General features: G+C 52.6%; 1 protein-coding gene across 2 annotated transcripts in view; it reads left to right on the forward strand.

The window, feature by feature from the left end:
• Positions 1 to 21,551, forward strand: part of KIF26B (kinesin family member 26B) — a 376,031-nt gene that overhangs the window by 264,488 nt on the left and 89,992 nt on the right. For both annotated transcript variants that reach the window (XM_036016113.1, XM_028531214.2), the window contains exon 5: positions 1,939 to 2,119. In XM_036016113.1, the coding sequence (XP_035872006.1) occupies positions 1,939 to 2,119 (181 nt within the window). The remainder of the gene's footprint in view (positions 1 to 1,938; positions 2,120 to 21,551) is intronic.

Genomic DNA, 21,551 nt, shown 5'->3' on the forward strand with positions numbered 1-21,551 from the left:
GAGAGGGGGGGGCCAAACCCTGGAGAGAGGTCCTTGGCTAAGTCCTCATGTGCTTCAGTTGTAAGAACCCTGGCTTTCTCTCCGGCAGGGCGTCTGCGGGGGGAGTGTGTGTGCATGGGTGGTAGAGATAAGGAAAAGGGAGAAGCCGACGGGCCACTACCACTTCTGAGTTGCCTTTTAGTAGCATTTCCTTCTCTCTGTCCCATTTGGACTGCGAACCCCAACGGGTAGGGGGATGGGAACTGCAGCCACTGGACAGAAGCACCCTACTGCAAATGGAGAAACGCCTCTCTTCCCCCCCTCTCAAACTCCCCCAGAGCCAGGCAGCCCGTCCGGGAAGCAGGGAGGGGTCGCTGAGCACAGGGGTGGGTGTCAGAAGAAACGATTCTGGTGCCTGCATGTCTGAATGAGCCACTGTGCGTTCAAGGGAGCGAATCTCAGAGTAATGACAACTGTCAGGGGAAGCAGTGGCCTCGTCATGGAGCCATTCTGCTTCGCCTTTAATTGCAGAAGGGAGAGTGGCAATGAGATCATGAAAAAAGTTATTCCAAGTTTTTTCTTTTCGCTGATTGGCACGGGAAGCAGGGTGGAGATCTTCATTTCTCCTTGTCCTTCAGCTGAATGACTGACTGTGGCATTCCCCACGTTTGGCCGAGGGACTGGGACTCATGCTGTCGGCTCTCATGCTGTCAAAATCTGTCATTCCACGCGGGACTGATGTTCAGGTTTATGGCTCAGAAAAATCGAGCTTCAAAATAATAATTCTGTGCTATATTTGGGCTCAATTTCCTACAAAATTGGAAATTTTGTAGCTCAGGAGATTTATCAAGAGTGCAATAATTACAAAATTAAAACTAACTTTCCCAGATCACTGCAACGTGGGGTGTGGTGGGGAGGAGGTGCTGCCAAGGCTGACTGTGTCTTCTTGACCTGCCTGTCTCGTGACCTGTTAGGTAATTAATTGGTGAGACTCTGGATGGGTTATAAGGTTTTGATCCACAGAATCAAGTCGTGGTCGTCCATTTAAGCAGCAGCTCAAATGGTTAATGACATTTGATAAGCGAATTAGAATTCTTCGAGCAAGAGAGTACAAACACCGAAAACTGACCCAGAAATGAGTACATGACAGTCTGTGAGATGCCTTAGCCTGTATTCTCTTTCTTCGCAATGATGGCCGTTTTAGGTATTACTGAGCATTTGCATGGGGGAAGATACGACCAAACAACCAATGTTTGTAGTGATGCTGGGCAAACTTACCCACCCCCTGTCACCCCTCCGACGAGTCCATGAATTGCATTTTGTCGTGAGAGACCACCCCGCACAACAAGCCTGTTTTGTAAGCAAGCAGCCCGCATCCTCAGCGCTGCACACCCCGGCTGGAGTTGATTCTGCCTCGGTGTTGTGTTTCTGAAACCGGTGGGATTTATTTTTCCGCACTGCACGGGGCGTGTGTTTTTCTTCCACAAGCACGTACACAGCCTGCCTTCACTGGCGGCCCTGTGCCTCTCCATCAGGCCGGCCTGGCTTTTACAAGGTGTTAGAATTTCTACATAACTCACAGTGTCTCCCCCACTTGAGTGTATACTTAAAGCAGAAGTTATGGAGTGATTAACCTAATAGGTACTGTTTATCCCTAAAGATGACCAGCTTTATTCACGCTTATGCGGAGTGCTTGTGGGTAACAAACAATCCTTTGTAAATCCCCGTTGCAGGACCAGGCACTTTTACGGCTTTTTTTCTGCCCTATAAATGACTGGGTAGCTCATTAAGTTGACTCTGGTGTAGCTCGGGGGGCCACAAAATGCCCGGAGGGCGGGGAGAGAACTGGTAAGTGTCAACAAGCACTAGAAGGTTCTTTGAGAGAAAATGAAGTAACATAGCGTGTTCGATGGTACCCTACATTTCCCCTTATTGTTCTTTCTGCATTTTCCTCTCCAGAGCTGCCCAGAAGTTAAACCTGTCTTCTAAAAAGAAGAAGCATCGACCGTCTACGTCTGTCGCCGAGTCACCCCTCTTTGCCACCAGCTTCAGCGGCATTCTGCAGCTCTCCCCTCCCCCGGCCCCGCCGTGTCTGCTGCGGGCCGTCAGCAAGGTGAAGGACACCCCAGGCCTGGGCAAGGTAGGCACGTCCGCCGTCGGGCTGGCGGTGCGGGGTTCTACGTTCGGGGAAAGAAGAAAATCAGGGCTCCGGTTTATCTGTTTAAAAAAAAACTCAGCCGTGTTCAGGGAACAGGGACAAAAGGAGATAAAATAAAATTCATCTGGAAGGCCTATAAAGTTTTTTGGGGGTGACATATACTAAATAGTAAATGAAGACAGTCCAATGATTAGAGATGTGATGGGATTTGGGCCCAAAAATGTTTTGTCCTGTTGGGCAGAATCATAGCCCTTCAAAGCAAGGCCGGGAACGACAGGAGGCAGAGACAGGGGACCGAGAGGAGACGCAGAGCAGGAGGAAGACATAAGGATGCTTTGCACATTCGCAGTGACACGCTCGTTTTTCTCATCTCCTCAGACAAAGCACAGCTTCTGCTCTTGGGCCCGACCACGGATGGGATTTCTGGGGAGCATTTTCAGTTGCGCCCAGAAACGTAATTTTGAATCGTGACAAATCCTTAGAAAGAGATGCAGGGATGCTGTTGAGATGCTACTCAGCCGTGTTCGGGATAGCTTAGCTTCCCCACGCCATCGTTGAATCTCTTCTGATACACGGCCGGGGGAAGCAACTGTGGTGCAGTCTCCGAATGCTAAATAAGCCGAGACGGACAAAAACGTTTAGCGAAAGAAAGAGGGGCTGTTGTAGCTCTTTTATTTCTGGCCCATGTCAGTGCCCACTTAACACAAGTTGTGCAGGCTGCGTTTTTGGAAACCGGCAGGTCCTGCTGAGGGGAGTTGCTGCTGATCCAGGCGGACAGGACTTGTGCACACAGCACAGGATCCTCAGCACCTAGAGCAGATCGCAGCACCCAGCGAGTGTTTATGGAGGACCTACAATGTGTCAGGCGCACGTAGTGGGCACTAGGCTTGCAGTCAGGGAAAGATGGGGCAGAACCCCACCCTGAACAACGCTTGTATCCTGGTGGGTTATTCCAGTTGGTCCTGAGTGTCTCACCGACTCGCACCAAAGGGTGATTGATTTAAGGAAGAGTTGGAATTACAGACTTAAAATAATTCTGCCTAACTTCGAAGTTGCATAACAAAACTGTACTACTAAGTGGCCTTGTAAAGACATCCTTAACGAATGATAAAGATGATTTAGGGGATCACAGCAGCTTAGTCCCTGTTTATATTCCGCTGATTTGGCTTCTATGTAAATAATATTTCTAATCTGTTGGGAAGTGGTTTCTTTTCCTAAGTCAGCAACTGCTCTTAGTGAAATTCGTTTGCACAATTCATTAATGCCCAAGTGTAAGATTCATTCGTTACTGTGTCACAGCTTAAAGTCAGAGCTCTTTGTCTTGGATTGCAAGCTTCTAGAGCAATTCACATTATCTGTTTAACTCGAGACGTATATGAATGTAGCCACGCCATGGGTACGTAACGATGCTTTTATTTATTTTTCAATAGTGGTTGGCATGCAGTGTTATATTACTTATTGTTTTCAAGCGTACAACATAGTGGTTGCACATTTAAATACCTTACAAGTGAATACTCCTCAGCTATAAAATAGAATGAACTCTTACCATTCGTGATAACATGAATGGGCCTAGAGGGTATTATGCTAAGTGAAATAAGTCAGACAGAGAAAGACAAATACCACGCGATTTGGCTTATGTGTAGAATCTAAAAGACAAAATAAATGAACAGATGAAACAAACTCATAAACGCTTTTTAAAGTAAGAACGATAATGGTGAAATCACGCGGGTGGTGACAGTCCTCCTGTGTGTTGGCAAATTGTCCTCTTCCCAGAAGAATATCTGAAGGGAAATAAACTATCCCTTCATAACAAATGCTTCATAATCTCTAGGAATCCCTCCAAAGGCTGGAATGGTAAGCACTGAGCCTTTGCCTCCAACGCGTTTTGGGGATATCAGAAAACTCTTGTACGGCTGCAAGAGAGCAGGTTCTCTGGGGTTCTCAAAGCTCATAGAAGACTGGGTGGAGCGCACATGCAGTGCAGTGATGGGAATGAAGCTGTGGGCGGTGGAGGAGGGCTTGCCGTACCTGAACCATTCCATGACGAGCTGTAGGTGTACTCTGCTCCGGTGGGTGCTGCTTCAGGGGACAGCTGTAGCTGATGAGCTCCTCTGGGCCACGTCCCTGCAAAGGAAGAGGAGGGTATATCCTGATCTCCATACACTCTAGGTCCCTGTGAAATATTTGCCTGGCGTTCAGCGTCCTGTGCTACAGATGCCGTTTCCTTCTCCCGGGGACCCCCACTTCACCGGGTCTGGGCAGAGGAAGGCTGTGTCGTGTGTGTGAGGGTGGATCCCCTTCACCAGCCACGCCCGCTCACAGAGGTTTCTCCCCTGCGGACAGTGCGGCCCCGAGGCAGGGGACTTGGTGGGCTCCTCTGACTGCGACTCAGAAGCAGACGGCTGGCCCGGCCAGATCATCCTTCTTATGCAGTAAAGGCTGGAGCCATTAGTCTCTCTCCTTCTCAGCCCTTGATTGGGAGTCATCTGTCTCCTGCCCAGCAGTAGTTATCAGATCCAGTCACAGCACATTCTCGCTTCTATGAGCACATATAAACATGTATGCTCTGAGTAATCTCTCTGTCTCTCTCTCACACACACACTCTCACATACACTCTCTCTCTCTCACACACACACCACTAGGCTCATGTCACCAGGTCCTGCATTATCTATATTTAGTTTATTGCCGAACTTTCTCTTGTTTGGTGTGTAAACTAATAGCATGGGGGGGGGAATAAAAGTACCACATGTGCTCTTTAGTAGAGACCCTTTCCCTTTGCAGGTTTATTAACATTTTTTAGGGCAGAGACTCATTCAGTCAGAAAGCCCTTACTAAACATTGTGCAGAATAGGAGGCCCAGATTCTCATTCGGTCGGCGTTCTGTTGCAAGAAGGGAAAAGCAAAAAGATAGAAAAATTCGATTAAAATAAGGGTTTTTTAAAAAGATTTTATTTATTTATTTTTAGAGAGGGAAGGGAAGGAGATAGAGAGGGGGAGAGAGAGAGAGAGAGAGAGAGAGAGAGGGAGAGAGAGAGAGAAACATTAATGTGCGGTTGCTGGGGGCCGTGGCCTGCAACCCAGGCATGTGCCCTGACTGGGAATCGAACCTGCGACACTTTGGTTCGCAGCCCGCGCTCAATCCACTGAGCTGCGCCAGCCAGGGCTTAAAATAAGGTTTCTTAAAGTAGTTCCTAATGTAGCTCCTGTTCGTTTACTCAGCGAGTAGAAATGGCGGCATGGGTCCCCTGGCACAAGAGGAGATGCCAGGTTACACCGAGGCAAGAGCTCCGTGCCTTCCAGCCCACCGAGGCCCGGCCGTCTGAACTGTATGCGGATTGTTGAATTCCTGACTGTGATTTCTACCATTCCTCAGCCTGAAGCTTTATCAGAGAGCACAGGGTAGGGAGGTTTGTGCCAGCCTCTAAATTCATTTCGAGTAGCTATGAAATGATGAATCCCATTGTGATAGGCACTTCTGGGTTCTGCTTCTCACTCACCGGTAACTGCTCCCTTCTTAAATGTATAGATGGGAACCAGGAATTGTGAGTTTTCTCTTTTGGTGGTGTGTGTTGGGAAAACTGTGTAACTGACGCACACGTACACACACACTCGTCGGGATGGCTAGGCTGATGGCTTTGTAAATTAAACTGTCAATGCTTCTGGGAAATAAACTCCCGTGACCTTCCACTCCCTGATTACAGTCGTCTTTTCTGCACTCGGTAGGTTTTGGGTGAGTCTGCTAAGGTTATGTAGCTTGTTAGGGTTTTTTTTTTTTCCTTCTCTCCTTTCTATTTTGATCCCTCCTCCAGCCCGTCTCTCAAGAGAAAGGAGACTTGGGGAAAATGTTCTGACTCGTTAATCTTCGCTGCGTCTTTCTTTCCCACGGAGGCAGAGGGGTCCGCACAGTCCCCGCGCCGCCTCCGGCCCGCGCATGCGCAGTACGCAGCTGCGCCGCCCCAGAAGCGCAGGGATCAGAAATGCACGCGCTGCTGCTCCCAGGGCCAGGCTGCGCGACCCAAGTCACGGGGACTGGTTCCTACTCCCCCTGCCGTGCCCCACCCCGCCCCGTGGATTAGCAGGCTTCATTCTTGCGAACGTCAGAGACGTGGTAGGACGGTGTTCACCCTTTAGAGGTCACGGGACAGAAAAGTCAGGGAAAATGTGTCTAAAGACAGTGCTGCGCGGTTTTGTTCTTCATCGTTAGCGTGATTGCCTGTAATCCTGCCGATCAAGCTGTACGGACGCACTTTCCTGTTACCTCGTTGGGTGGAGACCTGGAAGGGTCAGCAGCTGACCAGATTTCCAATCAGATTTCCAATAGGATGGCACACAGCTATATATAAAATGCTCGGTCTCGGGCTTTCTTTGCCCAAGGGAGCGACACAGAGCAAACTGGATGAAAAGAGTCCTAGCAGGCTACACAGGGAGGAAGAGTTTGGTCTTGCCTCTGGGAGAGTTACCTGCCTCATATCTCAGGTCGGTTATCGTCATTTTGGGAGCCCAGGGAGAGGAGAATTGCATTCCACTTTCTTTATGGTGACTGTGCATTTTCCAGGTCTCTGAACTGTCCCTGCCTGCTTTGGGTCAGAAGTTGGGGTCTCCGGAAAAACCCCTGGTTTCCACACACTGATGCCGGTAGCCACCAGCACCGGCAGAACCTGTGGGTGTGTGAGCATTCGGTTCCTTGCAGTAAAACATCCTCTTCAGTTCCTCTCACGGCGTTGTAAGCTTATCGAAAGCAGGAGTTACGTTTTCATCTTTGGCCCCCATCAGTGCCAGCTTATGTCTAAGTCAAGGACACTCAGAAAGTGTCGGACAGTTTTACGTAACCCTGTTTAGCACTTGTGCAGTCCTGATTAGGTGCCCAGCACCGCAGGGTCCGTCCTGCACGGTGAAGCTGTGGTCTTGAGGGAGGAACACTGCAGAAAAGCTGAATGACAGGACCCCACTGGTGCGTGGCCCCACGTACACCTCAGCGTGGGAGCTACCCCAGGACTCGGGCAGCAGGGAGACGGTGCTGCCTCGGGCTGGCACGCCGGCTGGACAGCGAGCGCGGCTGACGTGTCGGCGAGGGACCTGCTTACAGGCCGGCTTGTCCAATCATCTCATTTCGAATATGAGGAAACTGAGGCCCAAGGAGATGGAACAATTTGTTGATCTATTTACGTGGGAGAATTTTAACTTTTGAATGCGCAAGGTGATCACTCATGAAGATTTAGGGCAGAATTTGAAGGAGAGACTCTTCATCATCCTCCCCACCGCTCCCCCCCCCCCCCCATTCTGTGACTGTCAGTCTCAATGCTATGGGCTCCGTTTCTTGAGGTGTTAAGTGGCCGTGGTGGGCGTGGTTAGGCATGCGTGTGTCTGCGTGCACAGAGACAGGAGCGGGAAGGTGATTTCTCTTTGGGGGCTTTTTAAAGGCTAGAAACCTTTACCGTAATTGGAGGATAGGTCCGGGGCCTCCCAGGGCACCTGTAATCCCTAATTAGCATCCTGACTTATGGAATGAAAACACGAGATAAAATGAGAGAATTCTCTCTGGAATAAATGCCACTTTCTCAATTAGCCAAAGGGCAGTAAGATGGATTATAATGCCAGAATAGGGCTTTTGATCATTCTTTGTCCAAAAAATAAAATACATTTTAGTTAGGTTCAGCGCAATTAGACAATTAGTGATATCAAGAGAAGGGGAACAGTAGGTGTATTTTAAGCTAACGTTTCTAGCATCTTATCCACGTGTTTCTCTTGCTGATGGCTGAAAGGGAAGTTAATCACGATTTGCTGTAATTATCCCATTAAAATGGGATTGATAGGAATATTTTCTAAAGAACGGTGAGTCCAAACTACTGAGTTAATTGGAAAGTTTCCCTTTGTGCCTCAGAAGAGAGAAGGGCTCTTGTCTATTGAATAACTTGTATCTAGAAATGTTTGAATTCCTTTCTATGCTTCATTGAACTAAAAGGTATCATTATGGAGGGGAGAGTCATGCTGATACATTCTTAAATGCAAAATGTAACTTTCTTTAGATTGTTAAATAGTTTCTGAGTAGCTGAAGGATTTTTAAATTAGAAACTGTTTAAGCTATTCAGAGCTACAACATAAGACCCTTTCTGGTCTCTCGTCCTGATCTACAAGTCTGTCTTAGTTCTGCTCTGTAATATTGTCTTAGTCTAGTCCCGCTGCTATAACAACAAAAAAACAAAACAAAACAAAACAAAAACATAGATTGGGTGGCTGAAATGACAAAAACTTACTTCTCCCAGTTCAGGAGACTGACACTTAAGATCAAGGTGAGGGCGAGCCTGGTGTCTGCGGAGCGATCTCCTCCTGGTGGGAAGATGGTCATCCTCATGCTCTGCCTCCTGTGGTGGGGAGGGCAGATGGGGAGGGGCGAGGGAGAGAGAGAAAGCCCGCCCTCCCGTCTCTCCTTCTAAACGCACTGATGCCATCGTGGGGGCTCCACACTCCTGACCTAGTTATCGCCCAAGTCCCCACCTCCTAACACCCTCACCTTGGGGGGTAGAACCTCACCGTGTAAATGTGGGAGAGAGATAAACGTGCAGTCCGCCGCACTGACCTCTCCACCCCAGCATGGAATGAGAGTATTTGATTTTGGGATGAAAGAACCAGAAATGAAGCCTGTATAGGAGCTTTCAGTGCCCCCTGGCGTCACTGGTCCTCGCACCATGGAGGGCAGATTCTCCTCGCTGGCCATTTACTGCTTTGTGCGGTATTGCTGTCACGTCAGATGGGCACAGTTTGTACTCTCCACTGAGTCTGGAGGGTGGGGACCTTCGTTTCCCCTGCTTTCGTATCCCCGAATGCTTAGCCATGTGCTAGGCAGAGGGAACCCCCTGGACTGAAAGACATGAAAGTGTGGAGTGTAGCAGAGTCCTTTTAGGGTCATTCCCCTGTCTTTGCTGACCCCGGTCCTCATGCAGGTGTCCATCATCCGTCCATCCACGTGTCTGTCCATGTGTTCATTTATAAGGCGGGCACCTGCTGTGTGCTGGTTACTTTGGGATACACAGGTGAGTTCAAAATGGCCTCTGCCCTTAAGAATCCCAGGAATTGCTCTTTGAAAGAGGTAAAAGTGCTTCTTTAGGTAGACAACTCTGACTGAAAACACCTATAATTGTTATCATCACTCGGGATTATCATGGTGGATAAGGCTGAAACTTGTGCAAGATAATTGGCATCCCGGCGAGCTCTCTCCTGGTCGCTGAGCGCACAGTAGCTTCCCTGCCGTGTTCGTAGCGTGTTGTGATGACAGCCGACAGGTAGCAGGCATGGAGCGTGCACTTCCGGTTGCTTTTTAGCATTTGCACGCGCTACCTGCAAGTTCCCTGCAATTAGTTCGTATGAATGAGTCACGGTGGCATGCAGAACATTTGTATTTATGCCGACTCTTAAGAGGACTCACTTAGCCTTCGCTGATGGATAGAATTCCCCTGAATGCGTGTAATGTGGAAGTTGTACTCCTCCCTTCACAGACAGAGGTCCGGTGAAGCGTGGGGCTTGTTCAAGGTCATACAGAGAGCTGTCTGCCACTTGAGGTGCGCTCTCATCCCCCGTGTCACCCCCACTCTGCTTGTACGACCGAGATAGGAGCTCTCTGCCTTGCAGAATTCCAGCGGGGCCTGGTTTCCCCTTAGGCTGCTTCTGTTCTGTTAGCATCCGTGACAGGTGAGATTCTGAAGTTACCTTGAAAAATGTGGGTGCTTGAAGGTGGTGCAGGCTGGAAGGGGGATGGGAGATGGGAAGTAAAGGAGGAGGGATTTTTGTACTAATTAGAAGTCTTTATAGTTTCCAGCAATGGAAACTCAAACTTCAGGAACTGGAAATGCCCGGAGGGGGTCCGGTGTTCATGGAACCCGATGGGGAAAAGGCAGGGAGCACCCCACTGAGCAGCTACTGAGTGCGTGGTCTTCGTGCTCCCCGCCCCTGCCTCGTTAGCTTCGTCTTCAGTTCAGACCAGCTTTCCCCCTCACACCTGCCAGTGTGAAAGCGTCGGGTCTCACGGCTTCCACCGGCAGGCTGGGCAGACTCCCGTCCTCTCTGCCCTACACTCAGAGTCCCGGGAAGGGCTGGGTCGGCCCAGATTTAGGGGTGGGGTGGGAGAAAGTGGCTGCGCCCACTGCTACAACGAGTGGGAGTGAGGAGCAGCGTGTCCAGGGAGAGGAAGATTGCACCCTCAAGAAGGCTGGGGGGGGCAGATGAAAGTCACCCCAAATTTGCAGGTGATTTGCAGGAAGTGTCACTGAGCATTCAGGAGGAAGGAGCAATGCCGAGGATAACACACCTGAAACACACACGTGGCCCATTCAGTGTTGGCCGAGCACTTACTGCGTGCGTTTGAGATGAGGATTTCTTGGGGAGTTCCTTTGGCAGACCGCTTTGTCACGGTCATTTAACAGTTTCTCTGGGAGAACTGTGGCGTTCACATTCAGTGGAGCTTAGAGAGGAGAGACGGTGCAGAGACAGCTCAGGGAGTGAGGTGGGGAGCTGTTCACTGGGAGGAAAACCTCAGACCCTGGAGGCCACCCCACCCCTGTGGCAGGCGACCACCGGCAGCCCTCAGCCGGAGCTCTGGCTGGTGGGGACACTGGTTTCCGAAGCATAGTGTCACATCTACCGGTTCCTGCCGGCCACAGCCTGCTCCATCTGCAGGACAAAAACGCCCACATTTCAGCATATTAACATGTAGGGAGATGCTTTGTTTCTCCTGTTATCCCGCGTGGCTGCCCGGGCCATCCCACTGCCCTAGCAAGGTGGAACTCACAGTGTCTGAAATCGCCCCCACCGAAGAGTCACCCTGTGAAACCCACACCTGAAACGAGGCGGTGCGTGACGTGTCCCCACCCCAGTCGTGGCCGAGGCCCCTGTGGTCCCCGGGAAGCGCTCACACGACGCGACGACCTGCACTCGGAGCGCCTGCTCAGGGTCCCCGGCGTCGTGCGGGAGACACCGGCTGTGCAGTGGGCGCAAACACACATGCTGGGGTTTTGGTTTGTTTTCATTTTAGGTTTCTCGAGTTTTCCGAGTAACTTGAATAATATAAATAATTGGGGCTCACACATATTAGTCTTAAGGTGGCCAAAAAATCTGAACAGGATCGCCGATTGTAAGTGGGCTTGAACTGGCACCTGAGCGACAGTGCAGACCTGATTGTGGAGGGGCCGGAGGGAAGCTCTCGCTGCCTTCACCTTCTCCCTCATGGTCGCCGCCAGCTGGTGAGAGCTAATGCAGTCCAAGGCGGTGTGCAGTGGAGGGAACAGGACGAGAGGACCTGCCTAGGACCCCGGCGCCCCTCCCCCATTTGCCGTGCGACCCTGAGGAAGGGACTCGGCATGTTCAGGCCGCTCTAACCAAGCGCTGTGGCCTGGGCGGTGGCAGAGAAACAGCCCTACCTTTCCCACGGTTCCGGGGGCTGGAATCTGAGGTCAGGGTGCCAATGCGATCCCGGGGGGGGGGCCCCTCCAACTCGCAGACGCCTTGTACCTCACAGGGTGGGAACGACGAGGGGGCTCCGTGGGGTCTGTTAGAAGAACACTCACCCCATTCAGGAGGGCTCCGCCCACTGTCATAATCACCTCCCAAATGCCCCACCTCCTGGTACCACCACCTGCGGGGGTTAGGGTTTCAACACGTGAATTTGGAGGAGGCACAGACATTCAGACCATAGCGGGAAGATACCCATTTCTCTGGGCCCGAGTTCCTCCTCTGCAAAGTCAGGAAACTAAACCTACGTTCTCACGGGGTAATTAATTGCAAGCCTCCACCGGCTGTGCTAGAGAGAGCAGGCACCAGGCCAGTGTGGGGTGTGGGGTGTGGGACCACCTCTCCCGTGGCCCCTGTGGGGCTCAGGCCGTGGCGGGATGTTCCACCCCAGGAAAGGCTGGGAGGGGGGTTACCCGAGATGCGTGGGTGTGGAAGCGGTTAAGTGGGTCTTCAAGAGACGGGCTCGGAGGGATGTGAATCTAGGCTTAGGACCCGAACTGGGATTTAAACCCACAAGGAGAAGCCGCACAGGTGAAATGCAGGTGTGTGTGCCTAAAGGTCCAAATCGAGGCCCATCTCAGGGAATGCCCCCCCCCCCCCAAATAAAGATGAGGCACTTAGTCTGCAGCTCTCCCAGGTCCGGGGGGCAAGTGGTGACCCCGAGGGAAGCAAACAGCAGCTATTGATAGGACAGCAGTTGCCGACAGCCGGGGCTTGCAGGGGTGAGAACGTCACCTTGGCTGCTAGCAGGACTGCTGACTCCTAGACAGCCAGGGTCCTGGGGTTGGAGCCAGAGCAGCGTGCAGGGGGTGGCCGCCCGGCTGCAGGGCCGACGGGTGGCTGCCTGTGGCTTTGTGAGCCCTGGCTGAGGAGGACCGGAGTGGTCCCCAGGCCCACCAGGATGCTGAGCCTGGACGATGCCAGTGGCCGCCCCGCCTCCATTCCAGCCGAGAGTCCCCTCTCCTCTGTCCCGCGAGCCGTGCAGGGGAAGTACAGGGAGAGCTTCTGCGTATAGCTCTCTCTGCTGTCCGTTGGCCTCGGTGGGAACCCCAGGTTACTCCGCCCAGGGCTGCCTGAGCTGCTCCCGGGGCTCCCGCTCCGCCCACCCCCTGCCTTGCCCCCTTGGATTCTGGTGAACAGTTTTCGGTCCTGCAAGGGGGACACGCTTCCTCCCACTCCCACTTCCTTTGGTCTTGCCCTCCCCTCTCACCCCCCACCACCAATCTTCATCCTTCACTTTTATCTTTTGCAACCTTACCTTGGGGTGTTATTCCCTAGGACATTTCCCTGAGGCCCCTGCTGTCCCCACTGTCCCCTGTGCCAGGCCCCAGCGCTGCCTGCATTTTGCTGAGTTGAGTCTGGCCTCCTCCCCTCTCCCTGGAGCTCTCTGAGGGCAGGGACCACACCTTGCACCTGACCAGGCCTCGTCCCCGTCCCCCCCCCGGCCCGTGGCACAGGCCGGGTCAGCGTTTGCTCCCCCAGGACCAGAGGTCAGAAAGGTGGTGGGACAGGGCGCCTGTCCTCCCAGGCCATTCCATTCGGGTAACTTCAGTCACCGTTTACTCAAATGAGAACATAACGTGTGGGAAAGACACATTTATTTGCAAGGCCAAGTGCGTGACAGCGTCCCTCGGGGGACCTGGGTCTCAGTGCCTGTCTTACCCCCGGGCCAGGGAGGAGGTGCCACGGGAGAGGGCTCGTTCACGCGTTTTCTAAGTGAGGCGGGTTTGCCGAAGATGCTCTCGGGTCCTTGACGGGAGCCGAGGCGGAACTCTTGTTGTCGGACTGTGTGAGCAGAACAGCTCATCACTATACTACACGTGCCCGAAGCTATTATGTGTTCTTCCCAAAGCCTTTGTGGATTGCAGGCTCATAGCATTTAAATTAAAATGTGAGGAATTCTGGTTTTACTACCCAATGGACAGTGAGTGACAAGGGTTTGTTCTTTTGATTTTAATTTTTCTTGGGTTCATCTATTTTCTTTTCCAATCACTGTTGTCAACATTTTGGCTCCAGACAGGAGCTCCGAATGCCATGCCGCATGCTACTGACATACCAGGCCCTTTCCTGCTTCTCCGTCTGTCCATCCGCCCTCGTCCCTGCCGGGGATGCTCATCTCTCCATCCCTTTTTGGCCTGGAAAAATGCTGCCCACCCCTCTGCCCATCCCTGGAGCACTGCGCCTGGCACCTCAGCACCTCCGCCTGCCCCACCTGCCCCACCTGCCCCACCTCCACGCCCTGTGCACGGCCCCGTACAGGCCACAAACCGAGGAGGAGAGGGACTGTATCTTACTCACCTTTTCGGTGTTCGTTCATTTCAGTGGACAGACGCTCATTCACTAAATGCATTGAGATCTGCTGTGGCCACTTCCCATCCTGGAAGGAGACCTGGGTACCCCAAGACGCACACCCTTCTCCGAAGAGGGGAGAGGGGCTTGTTGAGCTGGGCGTGCAGTGCTGCACCCTACAACTTGCTATTTTCTTTCTTTCCTGTGGAAGAAAAGTGTAGCTTAGGATATTAACTTCATTTTAAATCTGTCATGATAATCATTTTAAAGTCCCAAGATCACTGGCTGCTAATTCACTGTATTATAGTTTAAGAAATATTTATTGATTTGAGAGAGAGAGTGATTTGTTGGATCTGCCGTCTACTCATTGATGCGTTCGGTGGTCGATGCTTGTCTGTGCCCTGACTGGGGGTGGGATCTGCAGCCTTGGCGTGTGCTCTAACCGGCTGAGCTACCCGGCCAGGACGAAGCTCTAACCAGCTGAGCTACCTGGCCAGGGATACAGTTTGTCCTTAGTTGTATTAGGAGAACTACAGAGAGGGAACTTGGGTTTTGTGCTGCTTTTGCGGGGTGCTGAGTTTTGAAACATGCCACTCACTCCGGGAAGCTCTCGAGACCATCGCATTTCTGCGGGGAGGGGGGACGCAGGCCTGTCAACCTGTCAGTCTCTCCCTCACTGGGAAAGCTGCCAGGGGCATCTCAAGTCGTTCCCCGGGCTGTCAGGTGGGCTGTCTCCCCCGAAGGCGTCCTCCCCTCCAGCTGCCAGCTCCCTGCCCCCCAGGGTTTTCTTCAGAGGTTGGGGGCCAGCGCAGACCCCGTCTCCACCCAGGCGGCCTCTCCTGGATTCCCCTGGACCCCGGAGAGAATTCTGGACTCTGGGCTCTCACCTTCAATGTCACAGCCCCTAAGGGCGCTCAGGTGTGATGAAGGGCACATCTGTCTAGTCCCGGAAGAGGCCTGACTGAGAGTAGCCCATGCAGATGGCAGAGGGTGGCCCCAGCCCTTTAGGAAAAGCCAAAGCACCTTGGAGAGGGGTGAATGCTGCCCCCAGACTGGTCTCTGGGTGCCCTGGGGAGCTGGAGTCTTCTCGGCTCCTGGGTGACTGTTTATCACGAGGGGCAGACAGGAGGCGGTGCTGAAATCCAGCAGCACAAGCGCTTTCCGACTTGAGCTTGACTTATGAATAACGAGACCGCAATGGTGCAAGCGCAGCGGACATCAGTAGGTGGCGGAAGATGAGAGCTGGCCATTTGGGGCACAGCCTGGGCACAGCTGCAGATGCAGGGGCAGCCGCCTGGTGTGTGCAGCCTCCCCTCCTGGGAGAAGAGCAAACCTGGAATGGGGAAGGTGGTGCCGTCCGCACAGGTGAACCCGGTTAGTGGTTAGTGAACAGGTTTTATAACTGTGGGGTCGTGGAGCATCGTTCTGTGGAGAGAACCACTTGACCCATTCTGTGAAATTCGGACTTAGCATTGTTCTTTGAATCCCAGATAACGAGGGGGTAGCATGAATAACAGTCGCTAGTAAGAATAGTCAGCACAGATTGTTGTGAATGCTCTTCCAAGTGCTTTACACACATTAACGCATTTGCATAGGCAATGCATGTGCATCCTGTCTCAGTCCACCGCAGCAGCTATGACAGAGCGCCGCAGACGGGGGGCCTTAAACATGCACACGCGTTTCCCACGGTTCTGGGGGCTGGAAGTCCAAGACCAAGGTGCCCGCTGCAGATCTGGCGCCTGGTGGGGCCCCACTTCCTGGTTCACAGACTGCTGCTCCTTCCTGTGTCCTCCTGTGGGGGGAAGGCTAAGGGGGCTCTGTGGGGTCTCTGGTACAAGGGCACTAAAGCCTCTCATGGGGGCCCCGCCCTCACACCTGATCACCTCCCAAAGGCTGCATTCAACCTCTGAAATATATCGACACGGAACAAAGGCGACCTCCCTTGCTGCTGGGGCCCTGCTTCGAAGATACTCGGTTAGTTCATGGAGATAACGCTTCTATTTCCCACGAGAGCTCGGTGAGCCCTTTCCGCAATCACGGCCACCGCTGGCCAGACGCAAAACAGTTACGTTGGGTTGCGATGCTTCTTTTTGGTTCAGCCTTTCCCTGCTTTCTGACTCATCCGGGTACCAGCTCCTACCCCAAAATAGGTCCCACAATTAATTTCCCCATTTATTCAGGGTCCTGAGAGCTGATGGCAAGTTAAGTGATAATTGTGCTCACTGTACTAAAAGTTTTCTGGAATAAAGTAGAATGCGAATGAAAGAGTGAGTGAAGACAATACACATTCCAGATGCAATTGCTGATGCTGACATTTGAAAGAAAGGAGAAAAAAAGAAGTTAAGAGCAAAAGTTATTTCCTTCTCTTCCTTCCCTTCCTCCAAAGCAAAAGTGTTTGGTGGCACCACCCAGATTTCTGACCCTCCCGTCGGTAGCCAAGAGCGCGGGGTCAGACTTAGATCGACAGCGTGCACATTCCCATCTGTCCACTGGGTTCCTTGCGTGGACAGCCCTGCCCGCCACCCCCCAGCGGGGGCAAAGGGTCAGAAGTAGCAACTGGTGATTAATCAGGTGGCTCCTGTCTCGGGACACAGTCAACGTTTATTGTCTCTGCAGACCAGAGCCAGAAAGGCCAGCAATTAGCATTTCCCCGGAGATGTTCCAGATGCTGCCGGCCGGGCGACGTGGCAGCTCTCTTCCTGCCGCTGAGATTTATTCCGTCGTGGAAGAGCTTTCCTTACAAGGGGCGTCCGCACCAGAGTCACTCCGGGTGGTTTTTCAGGAGCCGGCCCGGCCGACTTGCCTCCTCCAGCCCCCGCTCCCTCTCGGAGCGCCTTCCCACCTCCCATCCCCAGGCGCGGCTGGGCGGGTCCATGGGAGAAAGACAGTGGCCCGAAGTGACCCATCCCATCCACAGCCGACGCTGAGCTTCCTTCCTGCGGCCTTCAGTGGTGTGCAGGGTGACCAGGGGCGGGAATACGAGCTGTCTCTCCCCACAGGTTGGGTCCGGGGGTCTTTCTCGCATTCTTCAAACCGTACCCATAATTCAGCGGTTCCCCCCGAAAATCTCCGATAAACCGCCTTAGTTGCTGAACGGTTCCCATTAGCTGACCGCTGCCGTTCTGGGCGTGTCATGTGGCTGGATCTCAGGACAAAACCGCTCTTCCTTTAAACACGAAGAGCGCCAGTAAGACAGGGTGGCGGAGGGGTGTGTCATTGTCTCTGTTCTTCGTCATCACTCCCTGTTCCCGAGTTTTCACCCAACTTCAGCCTCGGGTTGGAATTAAAAGGGAAAGAGGCTCTCAAAGCCTTGGGTAAGAGGCATGAAAGGCACGTGAAACGTCACATAAAGTTCCAGGCTTTTCCCTTGCTCCGTGCAGAGGCATCAGAGGAAACAGGGAGTGTCTGGGTCGCTGCCGGTCTGGACCAGCGACACCGTACTCTGGCCTTTGGGGTCACAGAGCTCCCTGAGGGAGTTCTTAAAAGCAGCTGAGGTCACGGAGAACTGGTTTAATTTATGAATTCTCTTGCCTCTTCTGACTCATCACTCATTGTCCTAACAAGGGTCAAGGACATGGGAACTAATAAACAATCCCAAGAGTTGCATGAACTCCGAGGATTTGAACGCCCTCCATCCATGCTGCACTTTTGCACGGAGCTGAACTGGCGTGGAGACGAGGGGAATGCGGTGCAGATGGTTTGAAAGCTGGGGGTCGAGTTGTGTGATTTGAGTTCTCTGCCAGGCGGGGGGACACCTCTGGCCGAGTGTGAGGCGAGGAAGATGACTCGTCCTGTCCCGCGTCCCCTGGCCTGAGAGGAGAAGTTGGTTGAGGTACATCGAGAGAGTTGGGTTGGGTTTGAAGGAGAATATTCCTTGTAATCAATGGAAGCTGAGGTCCTCATCCTGGAAGTTGGTTGGACGTTGGTCTGGGTGCTGGAGGCTGGGGCCCATGACCCCTTGAGTTTCCTTCCTTCCCCTGATATACTGTGCCCCAGTCTGGGTAAATGGAGTATCTTCCAGAGCACCCTGCTGGGCCTTCAGGAAACTGTCCCCTTAACGTGACAGAACGGAAGAATCCAGCTAGGGACTTTTTGAATAATCAAGAGTTCCTTTTGTCTTTTTTTGAGCACTTTTTTTCCCATATGACCTTTCCTTGAGGCAAACCTATGAGTGCGGTGGGGACAGATGCTTTCCAGTGCCACTTTGCAGATGACAGAACTGGAATTCAAGGATGTCAGGTGATCGCCACACCAGGTTTGAAACAGGAGCCTCACTTCCGTGTTTCTTCTCGTCACCTTGCGTTCAGCCCACCACCGAATGCTGGTATTTTTCCCCTTTGGCGTGGTCCATGTTTCCTTCTCTCCGCATCCCTATTGGCTTCCTACACTACCTTCCAGACGCCAGCCTTGCCTCCTCCTCCGCACCTTGGCTGAGTTTCTGGGTCTTCGGAACGTGAAGCCCCGTATGTCCCACGCCTTTGGCAACCCCCCGTGGGTGACGGGCACAGAGTGCAGGGGTGACATTGGGGTGCTTGTGACAGGAAAGGCTTGTCAGAGGTTCCTTGACATACTTGTGCCCCTGTGCACCTCGGTTCTCGATTCTGGCGTGTGGAACACGGGCCTGCGTGCAGAGCAGACGCGTGGTTGCGTGTGTCTGTGTTTCTCCTTCAGTGCCAAGTGGTCACAGGGGTCCAAGAGCGCTCAGACCGAAATGGGCCTGTTTTCTCAGAACGAGGACTCGCCCGTCTAGCTGCAAACCGGCCGTGAGGGCCCATTATTCATAATAGATCATGTTCACGTTACTTCGCAGATGTCCCCAAATCTCATTATCAGTCGTCATTAGCCTCTCTTCGTTATGTCTAATATTTTTCAGTCTGTCCTAATAATTTATAAAATAGGTCATTAGAATGATAATACTGCCCGCTCCATGGTCCACATTTTCGTTGCATGAAATGACCAAATTGCATTCTGTCGGGCTTTATTTCTGTCGGCGCCGTCTCCTCCATGCAGGCTGCAAGCCCCCCGACGGCAGAGAACCGTCTGGCTCCTGCATTCGGTCGCCCAATAACGTGTGAAGCAAGAACCCTGCATGTGGAAAGCCCTGACTCACTCCCTGGTCCTGCAGGGGTCGTGTCCCCTGGCCCGAGCGATGTGCCCAGGGGTGGGCGGTAATGGTGCCGGGGCTGAATTTGGGGCTCCCGCTCCCGAACCCCACCTGTGTTTATATCGCGACATGGCATGGCTTCCAAACACTTGACTCCGGGAGAGCTCCCCAGTTAGCTATGAGGCATTCTTTGGTCCCTAGATCAAGGAGCAGAGAAGTCAGACCTGAGAGCGAAAGAGTTTCTTTGTCCCCCGCCCCGCTCTCCTGACAAGGGGGTCAGAGGTCATGCAGTGCGGACTGTTCTGAAATCCCATACCGACTGGCTTTTCTTGGGAGGTGCGTGTTCGTTAGCTTTTGCTTTTCTTTCGTTAGGCTCCCTGAACACTTTAAGTAACAGGATTCATTTAGCCCTTTCTCTTGATTGGAGAAAGTAAGCAGAAGCTCAGGAGAGGAGTCCTGACATGCTCTCTGTCTGGAGAGTGGACTCTGTACCGTGGCCCCTTCTGCCTCCCAGAGGCCTGGGATCTGTCTCCGGCTGTGGTTCACTGGGTATCTTCCGTGTGTGCTCACGGACTCCTTTGTGAGCCTCAGGACGACGCTCTATAAGGCCGTGCATCCCTCTCTGCCCTTGAGAGCTGTGAGGACATTGTTTCCCGGTGAGAAATCAGGTGCTTGGGAGAGGCAGCCTTCAAGGAGGTGCCTACCACCGCAGGGCTCATCGTCCAAATGACAGGTCTGCGTGGCTGGCTCTCTCGCATGCAGCCACCTGGATTGAGACAACATGAGCCCGCCCCTGGCTTCAGCAATGGAGGATTCTGTTAGGACGGCATCCTCAGGGAATAGCCTTTATCTGCTGCTAAGTATGATGAGTGTGGCAGCGAATATGTATAAGACCCAGATCTTGTGACCTCGATCTGAAAAGGCTGCAAGGCCGGGGACCTGTGTGTCTGCTCCCACAGACAGGGCTGGCTCCCACTGCCTTCCTGCAGGAGGGCTCTGCCCATGGGCAGGCGGGATTTATTTACCTGCCAGCATTGGTCCCAGAATGCTCTGTATTTCCCTTTTACACCTGGCGATGGCTCCCCAGGCAGTGATCACTTTTGGAGACAGGTGGAGGGAAATGATGTTTTTGTGTTTCAGATATGGAGGGTGCTGAGGGTCTGGGGGTTCACCAGTTACCTGCTGGCCTTTCATGGGAACAGAGGCGCTGCTGATCTGGTGCAGCTGGTTTGAGGATGTGGCCCTGAAAAAGGGGCCAGTCATACTTCTTTGTCCCCCCACCCCCAAGAGTTTTCAGCCATGCACTTTGACATACTGGCACTGCAGCTGTCACTCACCACATGGAAGACCCTCCCATTGGCCCAGACCCTCAAGGCAGCCGCCCCCCAGGCTCCTCTGTGCCCGTCACTGTTCCCAGGAGAGATGGACAGTCGCTGAGGCAGCCGTTGGAAGTCCCTCTCCTCCTTCATTCTCAGGCCTCACTGCAGAGACAGAGAGTGGATGCATGGTTGCTGAGGGCCAGGGAAGGGACACTGGGGCGTCGCTAACAACAGGTACAGGGTTCCTTTTGGGGTGATGGAAGTGTTCTGGAATGAGGTAGTGGTGCTCGTTGTATGACATGGTAAGCGTATCTTTTTTTAAAGATTTTATTTATTTATTTTTAGAGAGGGAAGGGAGGGAGAAAGAGAGAGAGAGAGAAACATCAGTGTGTGGTTGCTGGGGGTCATGGCCTGCAACCCAGGCATGTGCCCTGACTGGGAATCGAACCTGCGATGCTTTGGTTTGTAGCCCGAGCTCAATCCACTGAGCTATGCCAGCCAGGGTGTGGTAAGCATATCTTAAAACAACAACAACAACAACAACCCACTGATTTGTGCTTGTTCAAATGGTTAAGGTGGGACGTTTTATGTTCAGCGAACTTTATCTCAAAAATTAAAAACAGCATTTTAAAGACAAAGCGCTCTGTCTGGTCTCCTCGAAGGCATGATCGCAGCAACACTGCTCCTCGTGTCCCCCGTTCATCCCACTCTAACGCCTGGGTTCCTTTCAGGGCGTGTCAGTCACGGGCATCTGTCACGTGTTGGTTTTCATTTAGTGTGACCCTGTGAAATGCTCACGCCACCAGCGGGCCGTTGTGAGAGGGCCCTTCTATGGCTCCGATGTGTTGGCCGGGAGGAGATGGCCCCACCCCCGTGTCTGAAAGCCGTCCGCCTGGCATAGAAATGGGAGGACTGCATCCTGGCCTCCTCCCAGTTCCCTATAAGCACAAGTATCAATAGAGTTTTGACATTTTCTCCAGCACCTGAGGAGGATGAAAGCCTTTCTCAGCCAACTGAAATGCACAGAGGATAAGATGCGAGAACAGAACAGACCCCGAGACCACAGGAGACAAAGGGCTGTGCTCCGCCGTTGTCCCTGGGGTGACAAGCGGGACTCATAGATGCTGGTTGTATTTAAACTAAAATACTTAGTCTTTCTTTCCTTCTTTCCTTCTTTCTTCCTTCTTTTCTTTCTTTTTTC

This window comes from Phyllostomus discolor, chromosome 15 (assembly GCF_004126475.2).
Source record: "Phyllostomus discolor isolate MPI-MPIP mPhyDis1 chromosome 15, mPhyDis1.pri.v3, whole genome shotgun sequence".
In the NCBI taxonomy this organism is placed as follows: Eukaryota; Metazoa; Chordata; class Mammalia; order Chiroptera; family Phyllostomidae; genus Phyllostomus; species Phyllostomus discolor.